The sequence below is a fragment of the Drosophila guanche genome, unplaced genomic scaffold (assembly GCF_900245975.1).
Source record: "Drosophila guanche unplaced genomic scaffold, DGUA_6, whole genome shotgun sequence".
NCBI classification, from domain to species: domain Eukaryota; kingdom Metazoa; phylum Arthropoda; class Insecta; order Diptera; family Drosophilidae; genus Drosophila; species Drosophila guanche.
Window position 1 is genome coordinate 6,152,747 of NW_022995743.1, and position 23,508 is coordinate 6,176,254.

Genomic DNA, 23,508 nt, shown 5'->3' on the forward strand with positions numbered 1-23,508 from the left:
GCGAAAATCGGGAAATGGATGGAAAATCCTACGGGAAAATTATCGCGCAGTGGTGCAGTGTCGTGTTGTTGTGTAGTGAAGTGATGCTGTGAAGTGGTGCAAAATGTGCAAGAAAAAGTTCCTGATCAAGAGTGGAGGCGTTCGTAGTCAAAATGGAAATCCAAAAGCAAAGTGAAAGTGAAAAGCGTAATGTAAATTTGATGTACAAAATGTGTGTACAAACATATTCTATGCAGAAAAGTGATCTCTGGCAATGCGTGTACGTGTGTTGGTGTGTGCAAAAAATGCGGCGCAGAAGATGTCCTCTCCAATACCCATTGTGAAGAAGAGGAGAAAAGCAATAAGAAAGGAGCGAGTGCAGAGCGTGTCTCTCTCTCTCTCTCTCTCGTACGAAGTGTCTTAGTGCAAGGTGAGGTGAGGTCTAGGTGATCTGACTCTCATCCGTTAGTGTTTCCACAAGAGCTCCAGTGCTGTATGCCTCACCTTATATTAATCTACCCAAAATATGTGCTCCTATTGAAATGTGCTTGGAATGTGCCGGTGCGTTTTCGTATTCGTATTCGTAAATCGTTGTTTCGAAAATTGTCGCGGTTCCGTTAATCCTCCCGTCGTATGTAAACACAAAATCGTCGTCTTCTACTGTGTGAGGGAGAGGAGAAGTAAATGCTTCTACAGAAAACGGTAAGGTCTGTCTGTCCATGACATGAACCATACATATCAGAGAGTAGTATAAGTAGTATCGGGTCTTAAAGTAAACAGATAAACAGCTAATATTTTCATTTTAGTTTGCCATTTACTACAATACTCATTTCCCAGCATATGCATATTCCACCCCCACAATTCAAACCAATTCAAACTGTTCCGAGCATCGTTCGAGGGTCGTCTGATTGTACATTCACTTTGCCATCGATTTCAGTGCGGAAAAGCTCAACGCAACGACAGCAAACACACAAAATGCGAACAGCAGACTGCGCATGTTTAAATTTAATTGAACATTTAGCCAAATTAAAATGCATTTTATTACGCAGACTCAGCCGTACTGACTTTGGCATGGAAATGGAAATGGAAATGCAAAACAACGCGCGCCCAATCAGCCAGGCAAAGTCAGTCGTAGTGGCAGTGGCAGTCGAAGTGGCAGTGGTAGTACCAGGCCTCGGTCAGACTCCCAGATAAATAGATAGACACTGGAGGAGGCTGGAGACAAAGTCTCTGGTGGAGTGCAGGCTGCTGACTGGGCCTAGGCACGCAACGGTTATTCGGTTCTCTTAGTTTTCTTGTCCGGAGTTTTGTATTTCGGCTCTGAATTGTTGGCAGTGTTTATGCGAAATTTGGCACAGATTCGCCTGGCAGAGATTCGATCTTGAGGCGGAACTGGGCGAGAGGAGCGACACATGCATTTACCATACAAACACACACACACACACACACACATAGAAACTGGTTGGCTAACATGCGTTCCAGCAATTGTTTAATAGCCTAATTAAAATGTGCGCGAGGGAACAGGTTGGTTGGGAAAGTCGGGCATTGCTCGTATGCAAAAGCCATGGCCTGAACCAAGCCGAATTGAACCGAAAGTAGAAGCAGCAGCAGCAGCAGCTTGCATGACTGTCATGCATCACCATCTTGTGCTGTGACGTGATGTGACATGACTTCGGGACAGGACGGGACAGGACCGTACTGTACTGTCATGCGGGTGGTTTGTCAGCTGCTAATGCTCGACTTCTCATTGCTGTCTGCTCTCTCTTCCCATCTGCATGATTTTCCAGTGTGTTTTTTCTTATTTCTTGCAATTACATTTGGCTGTTAATTGCATTATGCATATTTATGGAAACACCCCAGCCCGGGAGCATCAACAGCAGCAGCAGCAGCGACAGCTCTAGCTTCTTCTTTTGCTACTCCCGCTACTCCTCTGTTGCTAACTCCTACTCCTGTCCAGCAGTTGAGTCAGCAGAGGGTACAATGCCGGCTCATTAGCATACATCAGCGCGTTAAGCTCGTCCAGAGTCTGAACGAGTTACGAGCATAACAGGCATAACGCTTGTCAGACAGCGTCACACCCATCCCCATTCCCATCCACATCCACAGTCATCCACTGAACGTCAGCCCTGAGTAGCCCTGGCATGGCACCCCCCAGCCCCCACCCCGTCCACTAATTTAAATTAAAATGTGAAAAACACTCTCGCAGGGATATAGCAAATGCAAAAAAAAAGAACACAAACACAACGAGCAAGAACTGAAAATGTGCATGGAAAATCAAATCTAAAATAGCTGCCGGACATGAAATAATCAAATTGTACGTCCAAACACTAGTTGTGGTACTTTCAGGGAGCTGAGAAAATATGATTATGCGAGCATGTGGCAGAGCGGTAGCAGAACGGATTTCAAATTAAATGTAATTTTATATTTTTTTTATCTCGATGTTTCTTAAGCTGCTTAAATTCTTGACTATCTCTTGCTTAAGCATCTCTTAAATGTTCTCTTACTCACTCCTCTCTCACTCCCTCTCTCTGCTTTTCAAACTCTCATTCTCTCCTACGCTCTTTCTGGGGCCACAAGCCAAACAAACACCTAAGAAATGTCCAGCTCTCTGCTTGAGGCTGTTTTTTGTTCTTAGGGGTTTCACATTCACACTTCTCTTCCAGGAAAGTCTGCTGCTGCCCTTGCTGTGCGCCTGTTAAGCTCAGCCATGGATTTCAAGAGAAAGAGAGGCAGACAGGCACATGCAAAGAGAAGAGACAGAGAGCGAGCAAGAGAGGCGCCAAATGGCTGCAATAAATAATTGTGCCCCACTCTCTCTCTCTCTCTCTCTCTCCATCCCTCCCGCACACCAAAGCCATGTAGCCACGAAATGTGCCAGAGAAATATCAATAAGCGAGCGGACGAAAACTTTCTAATCGCACTTTAATTGCAGGGGGCAACAAAAAAAACCGAAATTAGGATGAAAAGAGGAAACGGGGAAACTGTTACAACAGTTAACTACATATGTATTTGGCCATCAATAATGTTACTGGCGAATGTACACATGGACATACGAGTGTGTGACATTCATACATCCATAATTCATAAGTAACATTTGCATCCATTCGGAATTAAGAAACAAACAGCGAGCAATAAGTACACACCATTAACACTGGACGACATGTTGCGGCTTGGATAAGTGCCGGGCAGTGTTGGGCCATAAGCCAATTGCCAGTTTACGCCAATTTATGTGGCGTGATTAGGCCAGATCGACAGAATACAATTTACGGCAATGACACTCGCACGACACTTTCATAATTAAGTCAGGCCAAGGAGAGTGGAACTGGTTTCTCCCTCCCTCCACCCCTCGACCAACCCATTTCCATTTTCAGTTGTATTTTCTCATTCGAATGCTGATCTGCAGATTGATGTGCCCCTACCACCACCGTACGTATGCATATCGCGATCCCATCTCATATAGAGCCTATCAATGATGGGGCAGGCAGAAAGCCAATTAGTCTGAACTTAATTCTGTTCCTGCCACACTGCCCCCCCCCACCCAATTATGCGAAAGAGAACGACAGGACCCCGAATCGGTGGGTACTGTACAGGAATACATGTCGTTTAATTGAAATAATTACACATTAAGTGCATTAATTATTTTCACTTGCATGCAAACTTGGGGGCCCGAAAGCGCCGAGGACAGAGCCAGTCCGAAAGGCGCCTGAGACGGAGCCCCGTGGCCTGCGCCTTTTGCCTTCGACGACTTCGACTCCGCTGGGTATCGTAGGCCATTACAGCTTGCAACAGAAAAACAACAACAACCGCAACAACAAACTACTTGCAACAAGCAACAACTCGTTTTGTTGCTGCCGTTAGCTTAGGTCATAATTATTAACGCAAAATCATAATTAAAAATGTATTTAGCCAGACAGAGAAATATGTTTTAGACGCGCCCAAAGGCACTGTCCGGAGCGAGACGACTGCAAAGGACGATGGTCCGAGTCTGGAGCGTACATATATATAATTAGCTGTAAATATAGCGTCTAATGTTGAGGGTGTGCCCCTAGGGGGGCAGGGATTAGTTGTGGCACGAATTGCAACCCTTGCGAATCGATTAAAAGTCACTCCACCCCAAGGAACGAAAAGGAAATTTAAACAAAGCTTCCATTTAGCCAAAAACTAGCTGAACTGTTGATTAAGCGACTCAATGGCGGGATAAATGTATTCTCTTTGGAGACACCAAAGTACATTTCTCCATTGGCTGCCACAGGTCGGTCTGCTGCTGTTGTCTCTCTTAAACTAATTAAAACGTACAATACCCAAATTAATTACTAAAACAGGTTAAGTTGGGCGCAACAATGGCCATCTATCCCAATATCCCAATAGCCCCGATTGACAGCGTGTTGGCCATGCTGCTGCTGCCGTTGCTGCTGTCACAGAGGATGATGTCGCTCCCTGCACCTGCACCTGCACCTGGTCTATGGATGGTGCTGTTGCCCTTAGTGTTTGGCGCTTGAATAATTATTGCAGTCAACTACGGATATCAACCCGTTTTCGGGCACCCGCCACAGTAACGTCAACGCGGTGGCCTGGCCCGGCCCTTGCCGCGTATTTGTGGAGTGTTTTAGGTCGTGTGTTTGTGTGTGTGTGTGTGTGTGTTTGGGGGCGGAGTATATCTATGCAAATATAGTGCTGAATATATTTACTAATAACTATTTTACCTTAGCGACATGTGTCGCGCTTACCCACCAACTAAAAGCCACTTCTCCACGTTCTGTTGTTCTTTTTGGCCAAAAGTTTTGCCCCCCGAACCATTTTTTGTCTTGGCTTTTTTTGTGTTCTTCGTTTGCTGTGTACTCTATAGCATCTGTCAGCTGCGGCACTCATAATTTATTGAAGCACATAAATTTCACTTAATTGGCACTGCCAATAATGCAGCAGCAACAACAACAGCGGCGCCACAAAAGGCCACTAACGATGACACAAACAAACTATTGAAAAGTCCTTTGGCCTCCCCCCCCCCCCCACTCGCTGGATGTGCTCGCATGTGTCGGTTTGTCACAATACAACCCAAAGCCCACCCACCCACATGCACATTAGTTGCAATTAGTCACAAGACTAATTACTCTCTTTAGACATTGGTCGTCGCTTTTCTCCAACCAACTATTTTCGTCGTCATTTAGGATGGTATCTGGGGTATCCTTTGCTGAATAGAGACTGAATTGACAAATTCAAAGCTGTCTTCTACTCCTCTCATATAGAAAATTAACCCCGAGTCTTTCATTCATTTATGCCATCCTCAAGCATGCAAGCTGCTCTGCATCAATTCCATTTATTTATTCACTTTTTCTACAGTTTTCTGCGTACTTTTCTCTTGCCACAATATCGGGTTACCTTCCTGCCACTCTCTTGAACTCATTAAGCAAACAAAATCGGCCTGAAAACTTGTTCCAGGCATTGTTATTTCTATTTTTATTTTTTTATTTTATTATTTGTGCCACACCCAACGCAAAAGAGTGGAAAATTATGCATTTTTCTTGAGCATTTTCCCTGCCTGCATCTGTGGAGTGGGTCTGTGGCCTGGCCGCATAGTTCATTCTCCTGCTTTGGTCTGGCCCTCCCTCTCAGCCTTCTCCTGCCCTCCCCATGGAGCTCATAATAAATGAATTAGCGCCTTTGGCTAAATGGAAGTAGAATGCAATTTCATTGCAATTATCGAGTGGAGGAGAGCTCCAGCCTGACCCTCTTGGACCCTGTACCCTCGCACCGCAGTACCGCAGTACCGCAGTACCGTGTAGCCTCCTTTGCATGGCTTGGCTAAATAAACAACTGACTCAGAGACATAGCCAGAGACAGAGCTAGAGCTAGAGCCAGACCCAGAGCCAGAGCCAGAGCTAGAGTTCCTCTATGACTTGGTCTTCGACTTGGACTTGGCCCCACAATGAGCACATAAAAAAATTAATGCTCTCTCTCGCTCGCTTTAAGCCATAAAGGTATGTCGGTCTCTGCCTCATGGCCAATTTCTTTTGGGGCCAAAACGCAATGCTAACAAATAGAAAAATTATCGCAATTGTGGCATCTCTTTTTTATGCTTTTTTAGTTTCGTTTTCCTTCTTGCCTCTCGCCCCTGAGGTGGGTTTTTCCTGTGCATTTAATTTGTGACGCACTCAAACAAATGCACTGAGAGAAATTAGCTTAAAGATTAAATAAAGTGCAAGTAGTTTTGTATCCACCGATGAGCCTTCACCATATAATTTCCCCATTAAATTATTGAAAAATGGAACATCTGAAATGATGTCCCATAATCTGTGCATTTGGTTGTGTGCAGTGTAAACCGAATTGTCCCGCTGATGCATAAAACATCAACAATGCGATGGCCAAAACCCAAAACACCGAACCGGCCGGCCCCCGTTCCGACCATCATGTGCCCCTCTCTGGGGCCTGGCTTGCCTGCCTGGCAAAAGAAGCGCAAAATAAACGCCAAAAACAACAGCAATAACAGCAAAGAGGCACCAATAATAAAAGCAACAAATATTATGTCTTTTGGCAACGTTTTTCATACTCGAACTCAAACTCGAACTCCACTTTCAGCCAGCGGCAGGCAGCGGGCGGTAGGAGGCGCCCAGGCAGGCAGGCAGGCAGCAGGCAGAAACGAAGCCACGAACTCCTCATAGCCGGAGTGCGGTACGAGTGAGCGCGCTTACAAACATGGTCATAATCACGCGTTAAATTAATGAGTTTAAATGCTATTTTTGGCCTTAACTATTGCAGCCACACACACAGACACGTTTAATTGAAGCCAAGCGAAGGCAGCCACACAGCCTCAGTCGCAGTCTCAGTCTCAGTCTCAGTCTCAGTCTGTGCCTCAGTTGCAGCCACTCCAATTCCGACGACGACTTCAGCTGCAACTTGGCCAGGCGACTTCGTCTCTTTTCGCAAATTATGAGAGACTCGGCAGCCAAGTTCAGGCTCAGGCTCAGGCTCAAGCTCAGTCTCAGGCTTTGGGCCAACCGGCTCAGCGCTTGGCTATATTACATTTATTTTAATGCCAAACTGCAACTCCAGCTGCAGTCCTGCTGCAGTCCACATGGCCGGTGGGCATGGATTTTCCCTCCCATCGCGACCAGAGCTGGCCCAAATCGCGTTTCGCTAATTATTAACTCATCGGCAACCCGCAACCCCCCTCAATGCGATGCCCATCGATGGTCTGTAAGGTCAATGCAGATGTGGCAGAAACCTTTTGTGGTGGGAAGGAAACCATGTGGCATATGACTAAGGAAAGGTCAAGAGGCCTGTCAATGGGCCAGCGCTTAGGTGTTGCACTGTGATTCATGCGAGTATGTGCCACATACCCCCACCGTTGGTTAAATATTATATGAGCAAATAGATAAATGATTCAGATGCAGATTGAAAGTGATGGCTACAAATGGCGGTGGTCGGTGGTCGGTGGTCGTTGGTCGTTGGTCGAGCGCTGTGCAAATTATGAATAATGTCTGCCAATTATTGGCTTGTCATAATATACTTGTTTAGTGGGTGAAATAATCGTACGTAGAAGTGGGCAACAGATGGTGCCTTGTTGATGCTGTCGATTATCACGCAATAGAAAATTTCCTTTAATTTGCGATATTTAAAAGCTGCAACCCCAAAAGGGGTCCGCCAGAAGCCGGACACTGCAACTGCAACAACCCGTTCGTTCATGTTGTTAATAATTTTTTAATGCCACCATAATTAATACGAAGGCAATTTGCCGTTTGCTGTCTTTTGCGTAAATGAAATGAAATGAAATGAAGGCGAATAAAACGGGTAGGGGGGAAGGTGGAAGTGAGGTAGTTAGAGCCAGTCCCAGATGATTATTGGCATTACGTGAACGTGCATAAGTCGAACTTACTCGGCGATACAATTAATTTATACTTAAACACACACAGCACAGCACAGCACACAAAACCGACCGACAATTTCAATGTTGCATGCAGCTGGCCCCACAAGCCACACTCGTCGCGCTCCCTCTCCCTTGCCATCTCGACACACAAATTGCTTGGTAATTTATTTGCAATTAATTTTGAATTAATATCAACGAAATGTCTGCCAAGGAATTTAGGTCTTGTCTTCTTCTGGCTTCTGGGAATACTTTTCGAGTGGAGACAAAAACCAAAAGAGAATGGCTGCCGGGTGCCACACGAATATTCATATTATTATGGGACTTGCCACAGGATCAAACAACATCAAAACTAGTATTATAAAGATTCTTGCACTTGTGTTACTTCTCATCTCATCACGAAAGGTCTGGCAATTTATCAATTTGCTGACCATTTAAATTAGCCTCTCGCTGGGCGTTCCCCCTCTTGTGTTGGCCCGACAATGGGCCATCTTTTGGCTCATTTGCAGTCAATTTAGCACTCACGTGGTTAGTCATAAAAATATCTGCACAGAACATTCATTTAATAAGCAATTATTGTCTGCTCCTCTTTAAAATCTTTCTGCCTGCTGCCTGCCCGCTGTTGTTGTTGCTGTTGCTGTTGCTGTTGCACATACGCGTCAAGACTTTCAACTAATTACAAACGATTTACATGCAACACAGCTGGGGAGTACGAGTACGCTAACCAGGGCCCACGAAGAACATTGGTAACAAGAACCAGGCCACGGGACGAGACGAGACGAGACGGGACACTGGCCCAGAGCTGGCTGCATACGTCGTAGCGTGGATAATCCCGCTTAAATATTTGCAACATTTAAAGCAAAATGCAGAAACCGGTTGTGGGCAAAACGCCATGATCGTGATGATGATGTTGATGATGTTGATGATGACACTGCAGATGTGAGTCCATACTCACTCCACACTCACTCACACAGGCACACTCACACACCCACGAGCACAGCTGAACAGGCAAATGAAATCCGCTTGGCACGCACGTAGAGGCAGCAACCGCCCGTCCTCCTCCTACTCCTCCTGACTGATTTCCACAGTTCATTGCGCATGCGTGGCATGCCACCAGCAAGCAGCCCCAGCAGCAGCAATAAAAAGGAGTACAATTTGCGATCAGCGTATAATTAGTAAGACTAAATTAGAGCACAAAACGTACCCCGTACTTTCACCGGCTTAGAGGCTTGTCCCGAACAGCCAGCAGCCAGCAGACTGTGGCTCATTAGACGCCTATGACTCACACAGCGGGTTGGCAGCTTTCAAGTGCTGCCGCCTTGGCCCCAAAATACAGCCCGGTACAGCTGCGTAGTCAAGGGGTCCGTGCGCCACTCGGTCCCCTCATAATTAGCTATAATATATCTTTGGACAAGTCAAGCCAAGCGACCTGCTAATGCTTCTGGTTAGTGTATGCAAAGGGTAGATTAACTTAGAGTCGCTAAGGGATTTGCATAAGTGTGCGTACATATTTCCATAGGTATGACACGAAATGGATTCGTTTTCTAGCTACCATTTGGGTTCGAGTGCGGGCATCTTCCCCCGTCAGAAAGTGTATCAGTGCCTCCCGCTTGGCACTTTAATTTTCCTATGGATTATACTTGTGTCTTTATCTTTCTCACATTTTTTTGCTATGGCCTCTAATTCGATTTTTATTGCACCTGGATTTTCTTGTTTTCCACTGCCGCCAATGTACAATTTATTTCTCAGTTGGACATATTTTTTTTCCCCCGATCTGCTCGTATCCGCTCTCTGGCTTACTGTGTGTGTGTGCTGATTATTTTTGCACTTATTACTTGTTGCCTTTGAAGCCCGTTGCTGCTTGCTGCTTGGTTTTTGTTTTTGTTTTTATTTTTATTTTTTAACTTAATTTTCAATAAATGTTGCGCTTGTCTACCGCTGCAGTCGATTACTCATTTGACTGCAAGCACACATAAATTGTAGGCACGTCTTTTTTTCTATTTTTTCCTTATTTTTTATATTTTGATTGCTTTATTTTTTGTTTTTGTTTTTTTTTTTATAATAATTGCTTTTTGCCAGGGCCTCCAAGTAGGGGGAGTAGTGAGCGCCAGCGAGTGCGTGCTGTGTCGTGTGAGCTGATTGTGTCATTACTTATAGAGTGGATCGGATCTGATCGGACACAGAGCGAGCGGGAGTGAGAGGGGGTGACAGAGACAAAGCGCACCAAAAAAATACAAAAAATGCAAACGCGGAGATACTTGAGACCAGAACTGGACCTGAATTGATTTGCTGCTAGAATTGGGTCAACAATTTGCAACTGTTTTGGGATTCCATTGGGACACTGCCTAGGATTTCTGCAACTGCATTTATTTAGCTCTTGAGTTTCAGTTTTCCCAAATATTTCACAATGTTTTTAGAAATTCATTCCATTTAAAAAGTTTACCATAAAATGCCAGACACGCTTCTTGCTTCTTTTGCTGTTCCCTGCTTAAATTTATTGGAACAGACCCATAATTTAGGAATTTTTACGAGCAAAGACAACAGAGAACAATCGCCCAGAGCCCAATGCCAGGCAGAAATTAAAACAAAATAAACTTGAAAATAGAAGTCGCCTTGATCAGCAGATCGCTTTGTGGCTTTTGGGCTTTGGAACTGTAACTGGAGCTGCGGCTGCGGCTGAGGCTGAGGCTGGCTGCTGATTCGCTGCTTAACTATGTGCCTGCCACAAGGCAACAAGCGGCAGTAACCAAAAAAAAAAAAAAGAACTAAAGCAAAAAAAAAAAAACCACGAGAACCAGAGGACATGCGAAATTTTTATTTATTGCTGACAATTGCACAAAAGTTTCTACCGCTTGCCCCTCGCCATCTTCGATCAGTATTTTTATGGTCATTAAAATTGGGACAAAAATATTTTGACCGAGCTCTGAATTTGAGTTTTGTTTCTGGTTTTTGTTGTGTATGTGTGTTGGTCGATCGTTGAACGATTCTAGAGCACGACTCCAGCTGAGAGACGCTGCTGGCGTGGGGGCAAGAGTTTTGAGCTTTGAGCGGCAGTGCTTTGCCCTTGATTGGTGCTGGAGTTGCAACATTCTGGCCTGGCCTGGACTGGACTGGACTGGCAGATTGAACTGATTAGCAGCTGAGTCCAAAGCTGCGACTAATTAATGATCCGTCGCCAAGGCTTTGCATGCTAATTAAATGTGAGTGCCACAAAGTCACCTTTGTCGCGAGAGAGAGAGAGAGAGAGATTTGTGTGAGTGTCTATCCCAATCCTAGAATCTGCTGGGGGCCACTCTATCATATGTTATCGTACAGTTGCTCAATTCAGGAAGGTGGAAATGCAAATGCTCAGCGACTCACCGACTCGGTCTTGATGTTGAGGGTCAGCACATGCGACGAGCTGTTGGATGAGGCCGATGGCGGGGAGCCGGGCGCCACTGCGCCACCAATGCTGCAGGGCGATTGGGCGGCTGTTGTGGCATGCATCAATGGCGATCGACTGTGAGTGGCCAGCGGACTGGCCTCACGCAGCGGACTCGCACCCGTGCCGGTGCCCATGCCCATGCTCATGCCCATGCCCAGGCCCATGCCCAGCTGTGAGTAGGGCGAACCGGGCGACTTGTTGGCATTTGTGGAGCTATTTGAGGGCACTACGGCGGCGGTGGTGGTGCAACTGGTGTGGGTGCTGGTCGCAGAGCTCGACGACGATGAGCTCGAGGAGCAGGACGATGAGGAGGAGGATGAGCTGCTGCTTAGGTTCTTGTTGCTGTTGTTGTTGTGGCTGCCGTTATTGTTGCTGCTGCTGCTGCTGCTGCCAGTGCAAATTAGTGACTGAATTTTGGTATTGTTGTTGTTGCTGTTGTTGTCATTGTTGTTGTTATTGTTGGTAGTACAATTGTTGTTGTTCACACTTGCCCCAGCACCTGGCATCAAGCTGCCATCGCAAAACTCTCGCTTCACAATGTTGTTTGCATTGTTGTTGTTGTTGCTGCTGGCACCGCCACTGCCACCAGGTGTGGCACCAATTGCCGCCTCGCACGGCAGCACCGTGCCCAGCATCTTGTCTAGCGTCGTTGTATACTGTGACGTTGTCGTTTCAGCGGCACCGGCAGAGTCCTCGCAGCCCTCGGCCATGTCACTGTTGCATCGCTCGTTGCATCATGGGCGGGCCACGCCTGCAAGACAACAAAGAAGGGTGTCACACGAAAGCATAACAGCATACATAAAATATACATACACAAATACATAAGTTCATATGTAAAATGTACTCCAAATACCATGGAATGTGCTCCGCTGTCTGACTGTACTTGTGGTTGATATTACTGTAACCCTCTCTACCCTCTACCCTCTTTGTAATTGTAATAGATTCCAATTACAAAGAGCTGGAGAGTCATTCGCATCCTGCCGCGTCCTTCATAATTTAGAATTTACATTTATCGAATAATATTTCGTGCACTTAAAGCCCCTCTACCTCTACCCCTACCCCACTTGCCGCATTAATTTCATTAATTATCCCTGTTGACTCACGTTGCACCACACACACAAACACACATAACAACAAAAACACTGGCGGGTAAGGGGCATGCCACACAGCCCACACAGCCCACACATCACTTTGCAAATGCAAAACGCAACCCGAAGAGTCTGAGGCTGATGCTGAGGCGGAGGCGGAGGCTGGAGTCCACTGCAGTCCGTGCATGTCCGTGTCCATGTCCATGTCCTTGCCAGGCCACGACGACGACGGCGCTCTGCTCTGGACAAGGAACGAATCCTGCCCGAAGGGGCTGCTGGGTGGGGGCAATGGTATGATGGACACAAAGACCGAAACATACGGGTGGTTGCCACAGCAGCATGAAGAACGGAAAGTGCAGGATGTGGGGGCAGACTGCGCACAGTCGTAATCGAAAATTTTACACCTACTCTGCATTATAATTTATACGCCTGGCGGGACAACTGACCAAAGAAGGAGGTGGTTTGTGGCATGGTGGCACTGTGGCAAGAGTGTCTGTGTGTGTGTCTGTGTGTGTGTGTGGCAAGCATGTCTGGCAAGAAAGTTTTCCCTATATACAAGCAGAACCAGAAGGAATACAGCAAGACGGCGAGGGCCGATGGGAAGCATTTATATACGGAAAAAACATTGTTCAAACTGGGAAATTAATCCAGGGGAAGATAAAGACTAGGCAGGGCACTCCTCCTTTTGCTGTAAAGTTTTCGGCACACAGAGATAGGCACGAGCCGAAAGCTTCATCTGTGAAAGCTTCGTTTGTTCAACCCAACTCAAGAATATTCTATGCAAAAATCAACTCATAATCATTGCTCAGCTCGAACACATTCCATTAACTGTCTGGTCTATTACCTTCCTAGAGCATCGAGAGCATCCCTGGGGGTTAAGCTCCCAGCCCAAAGGCGCCTAAATTGTGCCAACAATTTGCACTAAAGAGCTCATAGAACACCATACCTGTCCGGACTGCATCGAATCTCTGCCCCCCACCCTGCAAAGCCCAACTGCCATCTGGAAACAAAGGAAACATCAATGGCAATGCCTTGATATTTGGCTTCCACACACACGCAAACACACAGAAGGCTAGCCGGAAAATTGGGCCTGATTTCAAGAGTGTTTTTGTGTCTCCGTGTGGTTTGGGTGGGTCTATGGATTGGGATTGGAAAACGCACGGGCCTGGGGTTTTGTCTTCGGTTCTTCGTTGCATTGTCTGCAGGTCTACACAAAATGGGCGTTGATTTTAATGCATAATGCATATGGGCTCCTGCTCATTGCCAGTTGCTTCACTCCGCTCCTGTCAGGATCCACTGTCTCTGCCACTTTGTGTGTTGCTGTGGCAGTCGCCTCTGAACTGAGTCGGACTCGTACTCGTACTCGTACTCGGAGTCCAAGTCATACTCGCACTCAAAGCTCTGTAGCTCGGATTCGGTTACTCTGTTCAGGAGGGGTGTGGGGGGGTGTATGTGGGTGGTTGGGTGGCTGGGTGTTGTTGCATGTGTCGACGCTGGCCAGCAGGCAGCAGTCAACGAACGCACTTTTCCGGCCACACAGAGCTGCCTCCATTGCCGTAATGAGCCCAGAAGCATAGCATTCCGGGGGTATCGGGCGAGCGGGGGCGAGAAATGTCGGTGCTGTGCCTTGAAAGTTGGAATGTTGCACTATACTCGTACATGCAATGCCAATGTCTGAGCCAGAGTCACAGTCAGTGGCAGTGGCAGAGGCAGAGGCACAGCCCAAAGCCAGAGGCAAAGCTATAGCCATAGCCCAGGCCCAGGCGCAAGCCCAAGCCCAAGCAATGCCTTCGTTCTGTAGATCGTGTGGCCAGGAAGCAGAAGGATGAGGAGGAGTGGGTAGGCAGATAGGGGTAGGGAGGGGTAGCTGTAGAGGGGGGAGTGTAATAATTAATTTTGCACGTTGCATGCAAATGTCTGGCCATGGCTGGTTCTAGTGTTGGACTCGGGCCCGGGCCCAGGCCCTGGCCCTGGCCCTTCCTTCCACCATGTGGCATAAGCAGCAAAAACAATCCAGGAAAAGCAGCAAAAACCAACAAACAGCAGCAACAGCACAGGGCTGCAACATACAACCAAAAATTATTTCAAGTATGCGTCAACAGAGAATGCCAAACACACTTGTATTGTGTGTGTGGCAGCAGCAGGAGAGGCGCCCCAAAAGACAGCTGCTGCTAATGCTGCAACATGTTGTGAAAGTTTAGACGGCGGGCCACATGGCAACATGGCAACATGGCAACATGCACGGGCAAAATGCAGCGACAAAATGTGCAACCAAATTAAGTACAATTTGCGCATATTAAAAGTCTGGCAAAATTGCATAGGCAGCGGGCAGCGGGCAGCGCCAGCAACATGCAACATGCAACATTTTGTCGCTTCCTGCGCTTGCAGCAGCATCAACTATGAAATCTAATCAATAACTAGGAAACTAGTAGAATTTCATGTAGCACACTAAATAGCACGATTAATTATCGCCATGCCCCGGCGACTATAATTCAAATTGAGTGCGCTTCATTTCCAGTGCAACATGCCCCATCCGCAACATGCACAGGCACAGGCACAGGCACAGGCACAGGCACTGCAGAACACACTGCGAAACCGGTCTAATTATACTCATTTTCTTGGCTGTGTGGTGGCTGCAACATGTGGCACCGCTCGCTGCCAGGCTATAAATTGCAATTTCCATGCAACTTTCTACCAGGCCGATCGCAAAAATTTATCATTCAAAGTCGCCACGAATCGACTTGGTCGGGGATCGCTTTGGATCGAGTTGCATGGCAGCATGGCAGGCGTTTTGTCTTCGACAGCAATTCGTTGGCAATATTCAAATTAATAAAATCATCAATAATTTTGCATGGCATGGGGGGGGCAAAGAAAAAAAAACATGTAGAACATGTTGCTGCTGCTACCGAGACGACTGCTGCTGCTGCTGCTGCTGCTAAGACTTGTTGTAATTAATAGTCAAACTAAATTGTAGCACACTTGCCATCATTTAGAGTTAGGAGAGCCAAATGTGGCACAAAGCAATTTTTGATTAGAAATCCAGTGGACCCCGGACACCAAACAACTTCATTTTTAGTGTCCAAGTCTGGGGCTATTAAATTTTTCCTTTGATTTGTAATTAGCGCAAAATGCATATTAAATAGCCAAACGACAGCAGTGCCGTGGAAGTGAGGCAGGCAGGCTACTTTTCGGCTACTTTGCCATGGCAAAAATAATCAATAATGCGGGTGCCAGCCCGCTGCAACATTAAGTCATTGAGTTGAAATTATTTATGCAACATTTATTACGCACACAAACACACGCAGCACACTCGGGCGTGCAGGAAAAGTTTCTGCAAGTTGTTTGTTGCATTGTTTTAGGGTTGTTGCCGCCGCCTCCTGACTCCTGACTCCTGCCTGGGTTGCTGCCCCTGGGGGTGTGTGGCAGTACGTGCAATTTTCTTAAAAATTACACACGATTACACATGAAAATACAATGCCTGATATATTATGCAAAGAGCAAGGGTTGGGCTAGGCATCGAAGTTTTGAATTTGCAAGAAAGAAATTCAAGTGGAAACAGCACAGAAAGATTGTCTTTTAAGGCACGCAAACATTGGCAGCTACAAGATAAGGATAAGGATTCCGTTCTTGGCAGCCTTACAACTGAAAATATATTCAAATAATTAAATTTATAACTGGCCAGCAGCGTGTACTTTTGTATATGCCCCGCCCAAAAAGGGTATAATGAGCGCTTGTTGGGGGCCATGGCTGAGTGCAGTGCTAAGGGCTAAGTGCGGACCAACCTCAAGCACCGTCCGTCCGCCTGTCCGTTGAACAATGAGGCACTTGCAATCTGGTCAGTGGACTATGGCCAGCAATCCCTATTATACTGTTCGATTACTCAAGCACGGTAGCCGCTTACCGACCATTCATTCATTCCTGCCTCTGTATGCATATTCTCTCCACTCAAATCATTAAAAATATAATAATAATAATAATGAAATTTGCGTGATTCAAGCAGAGCACGCACTAGGCGATGCCAATAACGGCAGCAACAACAACGATTGCCAGTGGCATGCGGGGCAACAGCGGCAGCAACAACAATAAACATGTGCAACCAAACGCCCCCAGAGGATGAGAGCAAAGCAACAAAATACAAAAAAAAAACAAAAAATAACCCGGAAAGGAAGTCAAAGTCATGCCCACAGTCTGGAGCTGAAAAATCAACCCTCTCATAGCGTGAGTCCTGCGACCAGCACACACCCACACACACCCACACACACCACACACACCACACACACACACAGTCATTGTCCTTAATGCGCCGCGTAATGAGTTATTCGCATTTTTTGCCCCGTTTTTGCTCGCTGCTGCTGCCCCCGCGTCGATCGCCAGCATTTGGCGATTTTAATTCATTTAGAAACGGAAATATTAACGATGGCAAAATAAGGGAAGGCCGGGGCCTTGTCGATGGTTAAATGAAAGCGAACTTCAAATGTGCTACAGGAGATACACAAATACCATAGTGTTATAAGTAGTTTAGAACCCATTTTCAACTTAAATATTAATTCTCAAAAATCTCCCTTTTGTTTCAGCACAAACAGCAACGAATATGCGAGGAGCTCGACACTGAGCAGTGGCTGCTTGAATGTTGCATGTCCCGCGCCGTGTTGCAGTTGTATAATCTAGCAGCAGGCAATGGCAGCCAGGAGTGGAGGGAGCAAGTGGCAAGAGAGAAAGGTAAGGGGTGTGCAGCAGGAACCGCACACGACATCTAGACATGAGAGAGCACAAAACATAATTTTGCTAAATTAGCGAAAAACAAAAGAAATGCTCTCCCAAATGAGGGAAGGGCAGTCCTTGGTGTGTCCTGTTTTGGCTTGGCTTGGGTTCGGCTTGAAAAACTCCCCAATTGAGCACGCACCAAAATCATTTGCAATCCTCGCTGCGGCTAGGGTGTGCAGCGGCGGTGGCGCCCCATAATCAACGTCTAAATATTTGCTTCAAAAAACGAAGGAAAAAACTGAAAAAAACTGAATAAAAATTTGAATTGAAAACCTGCACTTTGGTGCCGGGCAACGGCCAACTAATTATAAAAAAAAAAAATGCTTTGCAACCCCCGGGAATGGAAGGGAAGGGAGTGAAACTGGAATTATGCGAAAAACCCTTTTTGCCAATTGCATGTTGAGGGTTTGAGTCCCCTCAGTTCCCCTCAGTCTGCTCCCTCCGTCTATGGCCGTGGCCATGTCCGGGGTAAGTGATTGTGTACGTGCTCATTATGGAAATTTCTTTCTTTCGTTTTTCGTGGCACTGCAGAAATTAATGCAAAGCTTAAAACCTGGCAGTGTGGGTCGTTAATGACACGACACAAGGGGGGACGGACTCGAATCGGATCGCATTTGGTGGCGGCATGGAGGGCAAGCTTACTAAGGGAATCGCTTGACAAAGGTTTATTGGAGCTTTGGCACATGCGATACGCGATTATAATTAGAATTTGGCTGCGGGGGTTTTTTGTTTTTTGCTGCTGCATTCAAAGCGCACAGAGGAACGGAACGGAACGGAACGGACCAACGAGCAGACGGACCGGCACGACATGACCATTCAAGGGTGGTTCTTGCCCTTATCTGGGCTGGGGTTGCAAAGTGCTTCATATTTTTGGGCTGATTGCAACAACAGTCGCAGCAGGGGGGCAAGGCACTGGCAAAGTGTTGTGGTAATCAAATTTCAAATCGATTAACTGGCCAACATTCGGTGCTAGCTTTGAAGTTTGCCAACACAGAAAGAAACATTTCAATCAACAGAGTTATAGTTCTCTCCGCAGCTTTAACTGCGATCAAAGCATTTTTTTTTTATTAGTCAGTGATGGAATCAAGGCTCGACATGAAAAAAAAAACGATTAGCAAAACGCAAACGGGCCCCAAGAGCACTATAAAAATCTGTTGCCATAAACCGATTGATCACTAATAATTATCGAATGCCAATAAAGATTTGCATACACGTAAACACACAAACACACACACAAAAACACATGTACATGTGGCCTCTAATGAGCTGCAAACTATGGAAAATGCAACTAAATGGCCAATCGCTGAATGCCAGCCAGCCAGCCAGCCAGCCAGACAGACAATCAGACAATCCGTCAGCTAAGTTGCATTCAAATTGAGTCTTTAAAACGCTTAATTAACTCTCGATAAAGTAGGGCAATGCGGAGGGGCAGGCGGGCATTCAAATCAAAAGTTGCACTTTGCCTGCGCCCTTTTGTGGTAGACTGGAGGAGTAGCGCGGCAGGGGAAGAGAGGTAATTAGGGAGCCAGCACATACATTGTATGGTATGACTGTACCTGCACCTCGACAACAATTTATAATTTATTTTGCTATTTTTTTTATATTTGTTATTATAATTATTTATTTGCCTAGCGCAGCCGCTTATTAAAAGCTACTTAACTACTCGGCAAAACGGCAAAGCTCTTGTTGCACTCCGCACAGCGGAGAACGAACAATGACCAGGCGGCGGCCATTAGGAGGAGCCCCGCCGTTGCCCCCTTTGCCCGGTTGCCACCCACATGTGCCACAGAGCTCGTCATAATTACCACAAGTTGCAGTTTGCTTACGGCGAATAAGTACATACAACATTTCACTCGATATGCAGCACACGTAGCGGCACGCAGCACACACCGCACACAACGCTGAAAATGGCATGGGGAGGGGATGGCATGGCATGGCATGGCGCTTATGGTGTGGTGTGGCATGTCATTCGTCCCCGCGACAACTAACCCACGGCATAATCAAGAGAGGTTATAAATTTACTAGAATACTCCTATAAGCTGATTATAAGCTGATTGTGTGTATGTGTATGTGTGTGTGTGTGTGGGGCTTTTTAATTAACATGAGTTTAGGAGGCAAGTCAATGACTGGATAATGGTCGAGTGCAACTTGGATAAGGAGCGAATGCACTTGGCCATAAGGAACGTTTGGCCCTAGCAGAGCTCTTAGAACACACACACAGACATGGCCATATGGACAGTGAGAGTACTCAGCCATTCGGCCATTGAGGCATTTGGAAGTGAAATTTTTGATTTCAATTGAAATAAATTTCCATTAATATTTGTTAATTGTTAGTTTAAGTGAAAGAGAGAGAGAGAGAGAGAGGCAGCAGAGTGATAGAGTGGGGTAGAGTGTAGAGAGGGGAGAGGGACAGAGAGAGAGAGAAAGCAACAATCGTAATATTTGTTAATTGAGATTTGACCTGATGATATGATGGCGAAATGAGCACAACAGCAACAACAAAAACAATAACAATAATAGCAATAATGGCAAACGATGTGCAAAATTGACGTCAACGAAAAATGTGTGCTGTTGGAAAGAAATTCTGTGAAAGTATGTTAATTAATGGAAGAAGAAGATGATAACAGAGGAGGAAATGGCGAAGCGCAACTGTACTTGAAAGAAAATAGATGGGGAAATCGAATAAAAAGTAAAATTACAAAAGCAAATTACATAAATGCTCAAGGATCGCGTACAAAATTGCATGCAAATACGGAAGGATATGCCATGTTCGGGAAGAAAATAGGTTAACCATTTACAGTGTTGCAAAGCAGTGGCAGTGTTGGTAATTGCATTTGTAGGCCACGCCTTAGGGTGCAGATTTAATGGGGTTATGGTAATCCGTGGTAAACGGCAAGTGATTGCCTCGACATTTTTGCAGACACCTTTCTATTATGCAAAGACCCATAACCCATAACCAGATGCCCACAAATCTGCGTAAATATTGGTACCGCTCCGCTCCGTAAACCTTGCGGCGCACGACACATGGGAACGGAGCATGCGTCCCAGTGCCAGTGCCAGTACCAGCAGCTGGCCCACAAAATATTATACACAACGCCCAGCACTTGCAGCAGCTATCTCAGGCACGATGCAACGCAGCCTTAGTCCCGTCACACTTGCCTATAATTTGTGCCCAGAGTGGCAACAAAAATCAAATGGCACGCATGAAATTAAAGTTTAAGCGCGCAAACAATTTATATGTACGACGCCGTGTGCCAATTAATGTAAATTACGCGACGGCGACGACGGCAACACGACACCGACAACAGCAAGAGGCAAGCGGCAAAGCGGCAAAGCGGCAACCGGCAACAGAGAGTGGCAGCGATATGGCAACGCTGTCGGGCATCAAATGAGGCCCCCAAGGGGCTGCTGCTCTGCTTCTCTGCTGCACTGCTGCACTGCTGCACCACCACGCAACGTAGTTTTTTGAAAGTGCGCACAATAGCGCCTGCAAGAAATTAGCAAACTGCAAACACACATTGTAAAATATTATTAAATGCGTCAATTTGTTGCCGTCGCACGGATCTAGCTTCAGCCTCAGCTACAGCCCCCAGCCACCATCGCCGACTCAATCTCTGGCTCATTAAGTGCGTGACGGCCCCAACTTATGCATAAATGCATGAGACATGAGACAAACTAAGCCTGTTAGAGGCAACTGTACCTGGCAACGCGCAGGCGCAGCGGGAGACTTTTTAAGCGGGAACTTTCTATCTGACAAATCTGACAATATTCACACTACGAACGAAGAGTGTTAGTTGTGTACTGCGGCAACTGTACCTACCCATTCGATAATTTTCTATGGCACACACTCGATTATCTAACATTTCAGCTTATTAAAAGGTTAAATAACTTTGCATTGAACTCGCTATCGCAATTGTCGAACGATGATAGACAGGCAGACAGAGACAGAGACAGGCAGGCGAGGCAGATGGATGGATGGATAGAGTAATAATAATGCAAAAGGCCAATCAACAAAAGAACGAGTATATTTATTTAAATGAGTCTAAATTACGGCTCATTGAAAACGAATTGTGCAGAGGCACCAACTATGATTGGAAATCAATACGAAAACACAAGCGGAACCAATACGTAAATTAATAAAATGCTGAAATCAGTGAAAAACTGCCAGTAAATGTTCAATTTATGTGACAATAATTGAGAGGCAGAGAAAGAGAAAGAGAAAGAGAGAGAGAGAGAGAGAGCGATAAAGGGGCAGGCATCGTGTGGCAGGCACAATGACGACAATGAGGCAAAAGAAAAAAGAAGAAAAGAAAATAACCAATCAGGGCCATATTAATCAATTTTTAATGAAAGTCATTTAAATGTGTTAATTTCTTGTGCCACGTTCTGCTGCTATTGTCGGGCAAGGGGAAGGGGAAGGGGAAGGGGGGAAGAAGAGAATACTCTTCTACTCTATGGCTGTGATGTTTATTTTCTTGGAACTGGGGGCCCACATTTTCTGTGGGGAAGAAGAACTTACTGCAAATGATCGTCTTTGCATTCTCTCACTGAGTGACGCAACAAATTCTTACTTTTGGTCTTCATTTATCCCAATTAATCAGCCATAACAAAACACAATACATATTTATTAATAATCATTGAAAATACGAGTAATTCAGCCAATTAACAGCCAACAACATTCCAACATACAAATCACAGCAAAAACACTAACTTGACTTGAGTGGCGGCACTTCAATGGAAAATATACATAATTCTGGCATTTGGACTGATTTAATTAGATTCTAAAATACAAATCAACAGAATCAAAGCCAATAGGGGTAATTATGTGTGTCAATTGGAAAAACGAGTGGGATTTATCTAACCCATGGAAAATATGAAACGTTGCTCATTTGATTGCCACCAAAATTTATTGACTCTTCGATAGAGCCACTGCCAATTGTGGTTTGCTTTGAGTCTCTGCCAATTGGAAATTAGAAGAAATGTAAAAGAAAATTGTCCACAGTTTACTTTTAATTTATTTACATTTTCTTTTTCTATTTTAAATGCACTTTTGTACATTTGTTTATTTCGTGCCGTGAGAGGTTTATCCGTTTATCTTAAACACTATAATTCATGAGCTTTATCTGACTGGGTAAATCCACAGTGAATTCCTAGCTGACACATGTCCCCACTCCATAGTACCCACTGTACCATGTCTGTCTGTCGCTGCTCCGTTTGCCTGTTGTTCTGTTTTTGTCAGTCAATGGAAAATTGATCAGAAATTATTGCCAATTGAGCGCCAAAATCGCTCACACACGACTCATACACACACACTTTTTCCTTTCCATGTATTGTATCGTGTAGCTGTGTGTGAACACTGAAATTTGCGCTCATTTAGGCTCATAAATTGCAGTCAAGACATGGGTATATCTACGAGCAGACAACGAGCCGCAGATAGGGGAACAGAGCGAGAGAGTGAGAGAGCGAGAGAGAGAATAGAGGCGCTGCCTTTTGGCATTCCTTTGCCAATAGAAATCTTGGTTTTGTTTGGCGTTTGTATCTGTATCTGTGGCTGTTACCATTTATTAATTATACCAGTTACCGATGGGCAGGGGGAATGGGGCACACAGCTTGCTGTTGGCTTCAGTCGTGCCTCTCTGTGGCAGAAGTATTCTGTGGCGCTGCCTTGCATTTGTAATTATGCTAAATTACATATGCAGAGTGTTGATGCAGCTAATGAAAAGTCGGTCGGAAAAGGCATCGGATTGGCTGCAATCGCATTGCAATTACACACAGACACACGCACACCTGGAAACGAGTGTACGCAATGTGCTGCAGCACTATAGAACGATCTATAATTGCCGGTAATAAAGTCGAGCCTCATTTATATAACTTATTCCTAGGCCCTAATCTCAGAGAGTCCCTGCCTGCATGGGATATGAATGTGGCGGGGGGCAAGGCAATGGCGGCCCGCCCGGCGCGGCACACACACTCGCGGCGAAAGAGAGAGAGAGTGGAGTCGACGCGTAACAGAAGCTCAGCAAGTGGCAGCAGGCAGCAGCAGACACAAAATAACATGCCACACCGCGACTCTGACTCTTTGGCGTCACGTACCTTTCTATGTGTGTGTGTGTGTGTGTGTGAGTGTCTCGGAAGTGATGCGCAAAGCACAACAAAAAACGTAGCAACAACGACAATCATGACGCCGCCAAGCTTATAAAGTTGTAAAAGTCACAGCCTCTGCGAAGCGTTGTCTTGGCCATGGCCAAGACATTGGCAGCAGCACACAACCAACGCTGAGACAAAAAAAAACACAAAACAAACGACCAACAAACAAAAAACACAACGACTGAATCAACAGGCGGCGACAGCCACAACGACAACGACAGGCGGCGCCTCCGTTCTGGCTAACAGCA

At 45.9% G+C, this 23,508-nt stretch overlaps 1 protein-coding gene across 8 annotated transcripts in view; it reads right to left on the reverse strand.

The window, feature by feature from the left end:
* The window catches only part of LOC117578787 (alpha-protein kinase 1), a 62,619-nt gene that overhangs the window by 30,742 nt on the left and 8,369 nt on the right, over positions 1-23,508 (reverse strand). For 6 of the 8 annotated variants that reach the window (XM_034264506.1, XM_034264501.1, XM_034264507.1 and 3 more), the window contains exon 2: positions 11,198-12,012. In XM_034264506.1, coding sequence (XP_034120397.1) covers positions 11,198-11,971 — 774 coding nt within the window. In that variant the 5' untranslated portion in view covers positions 11,972-12,012. Of the gene's footprint in view, positions 1-11,197; positions 12,013-22,331; positions 22,340-23,508 lie in introns of those variants that run through there. The other 2 variants (XM_034264508.1, XM_034264505.1) reach the window with 2 other exon arrangements.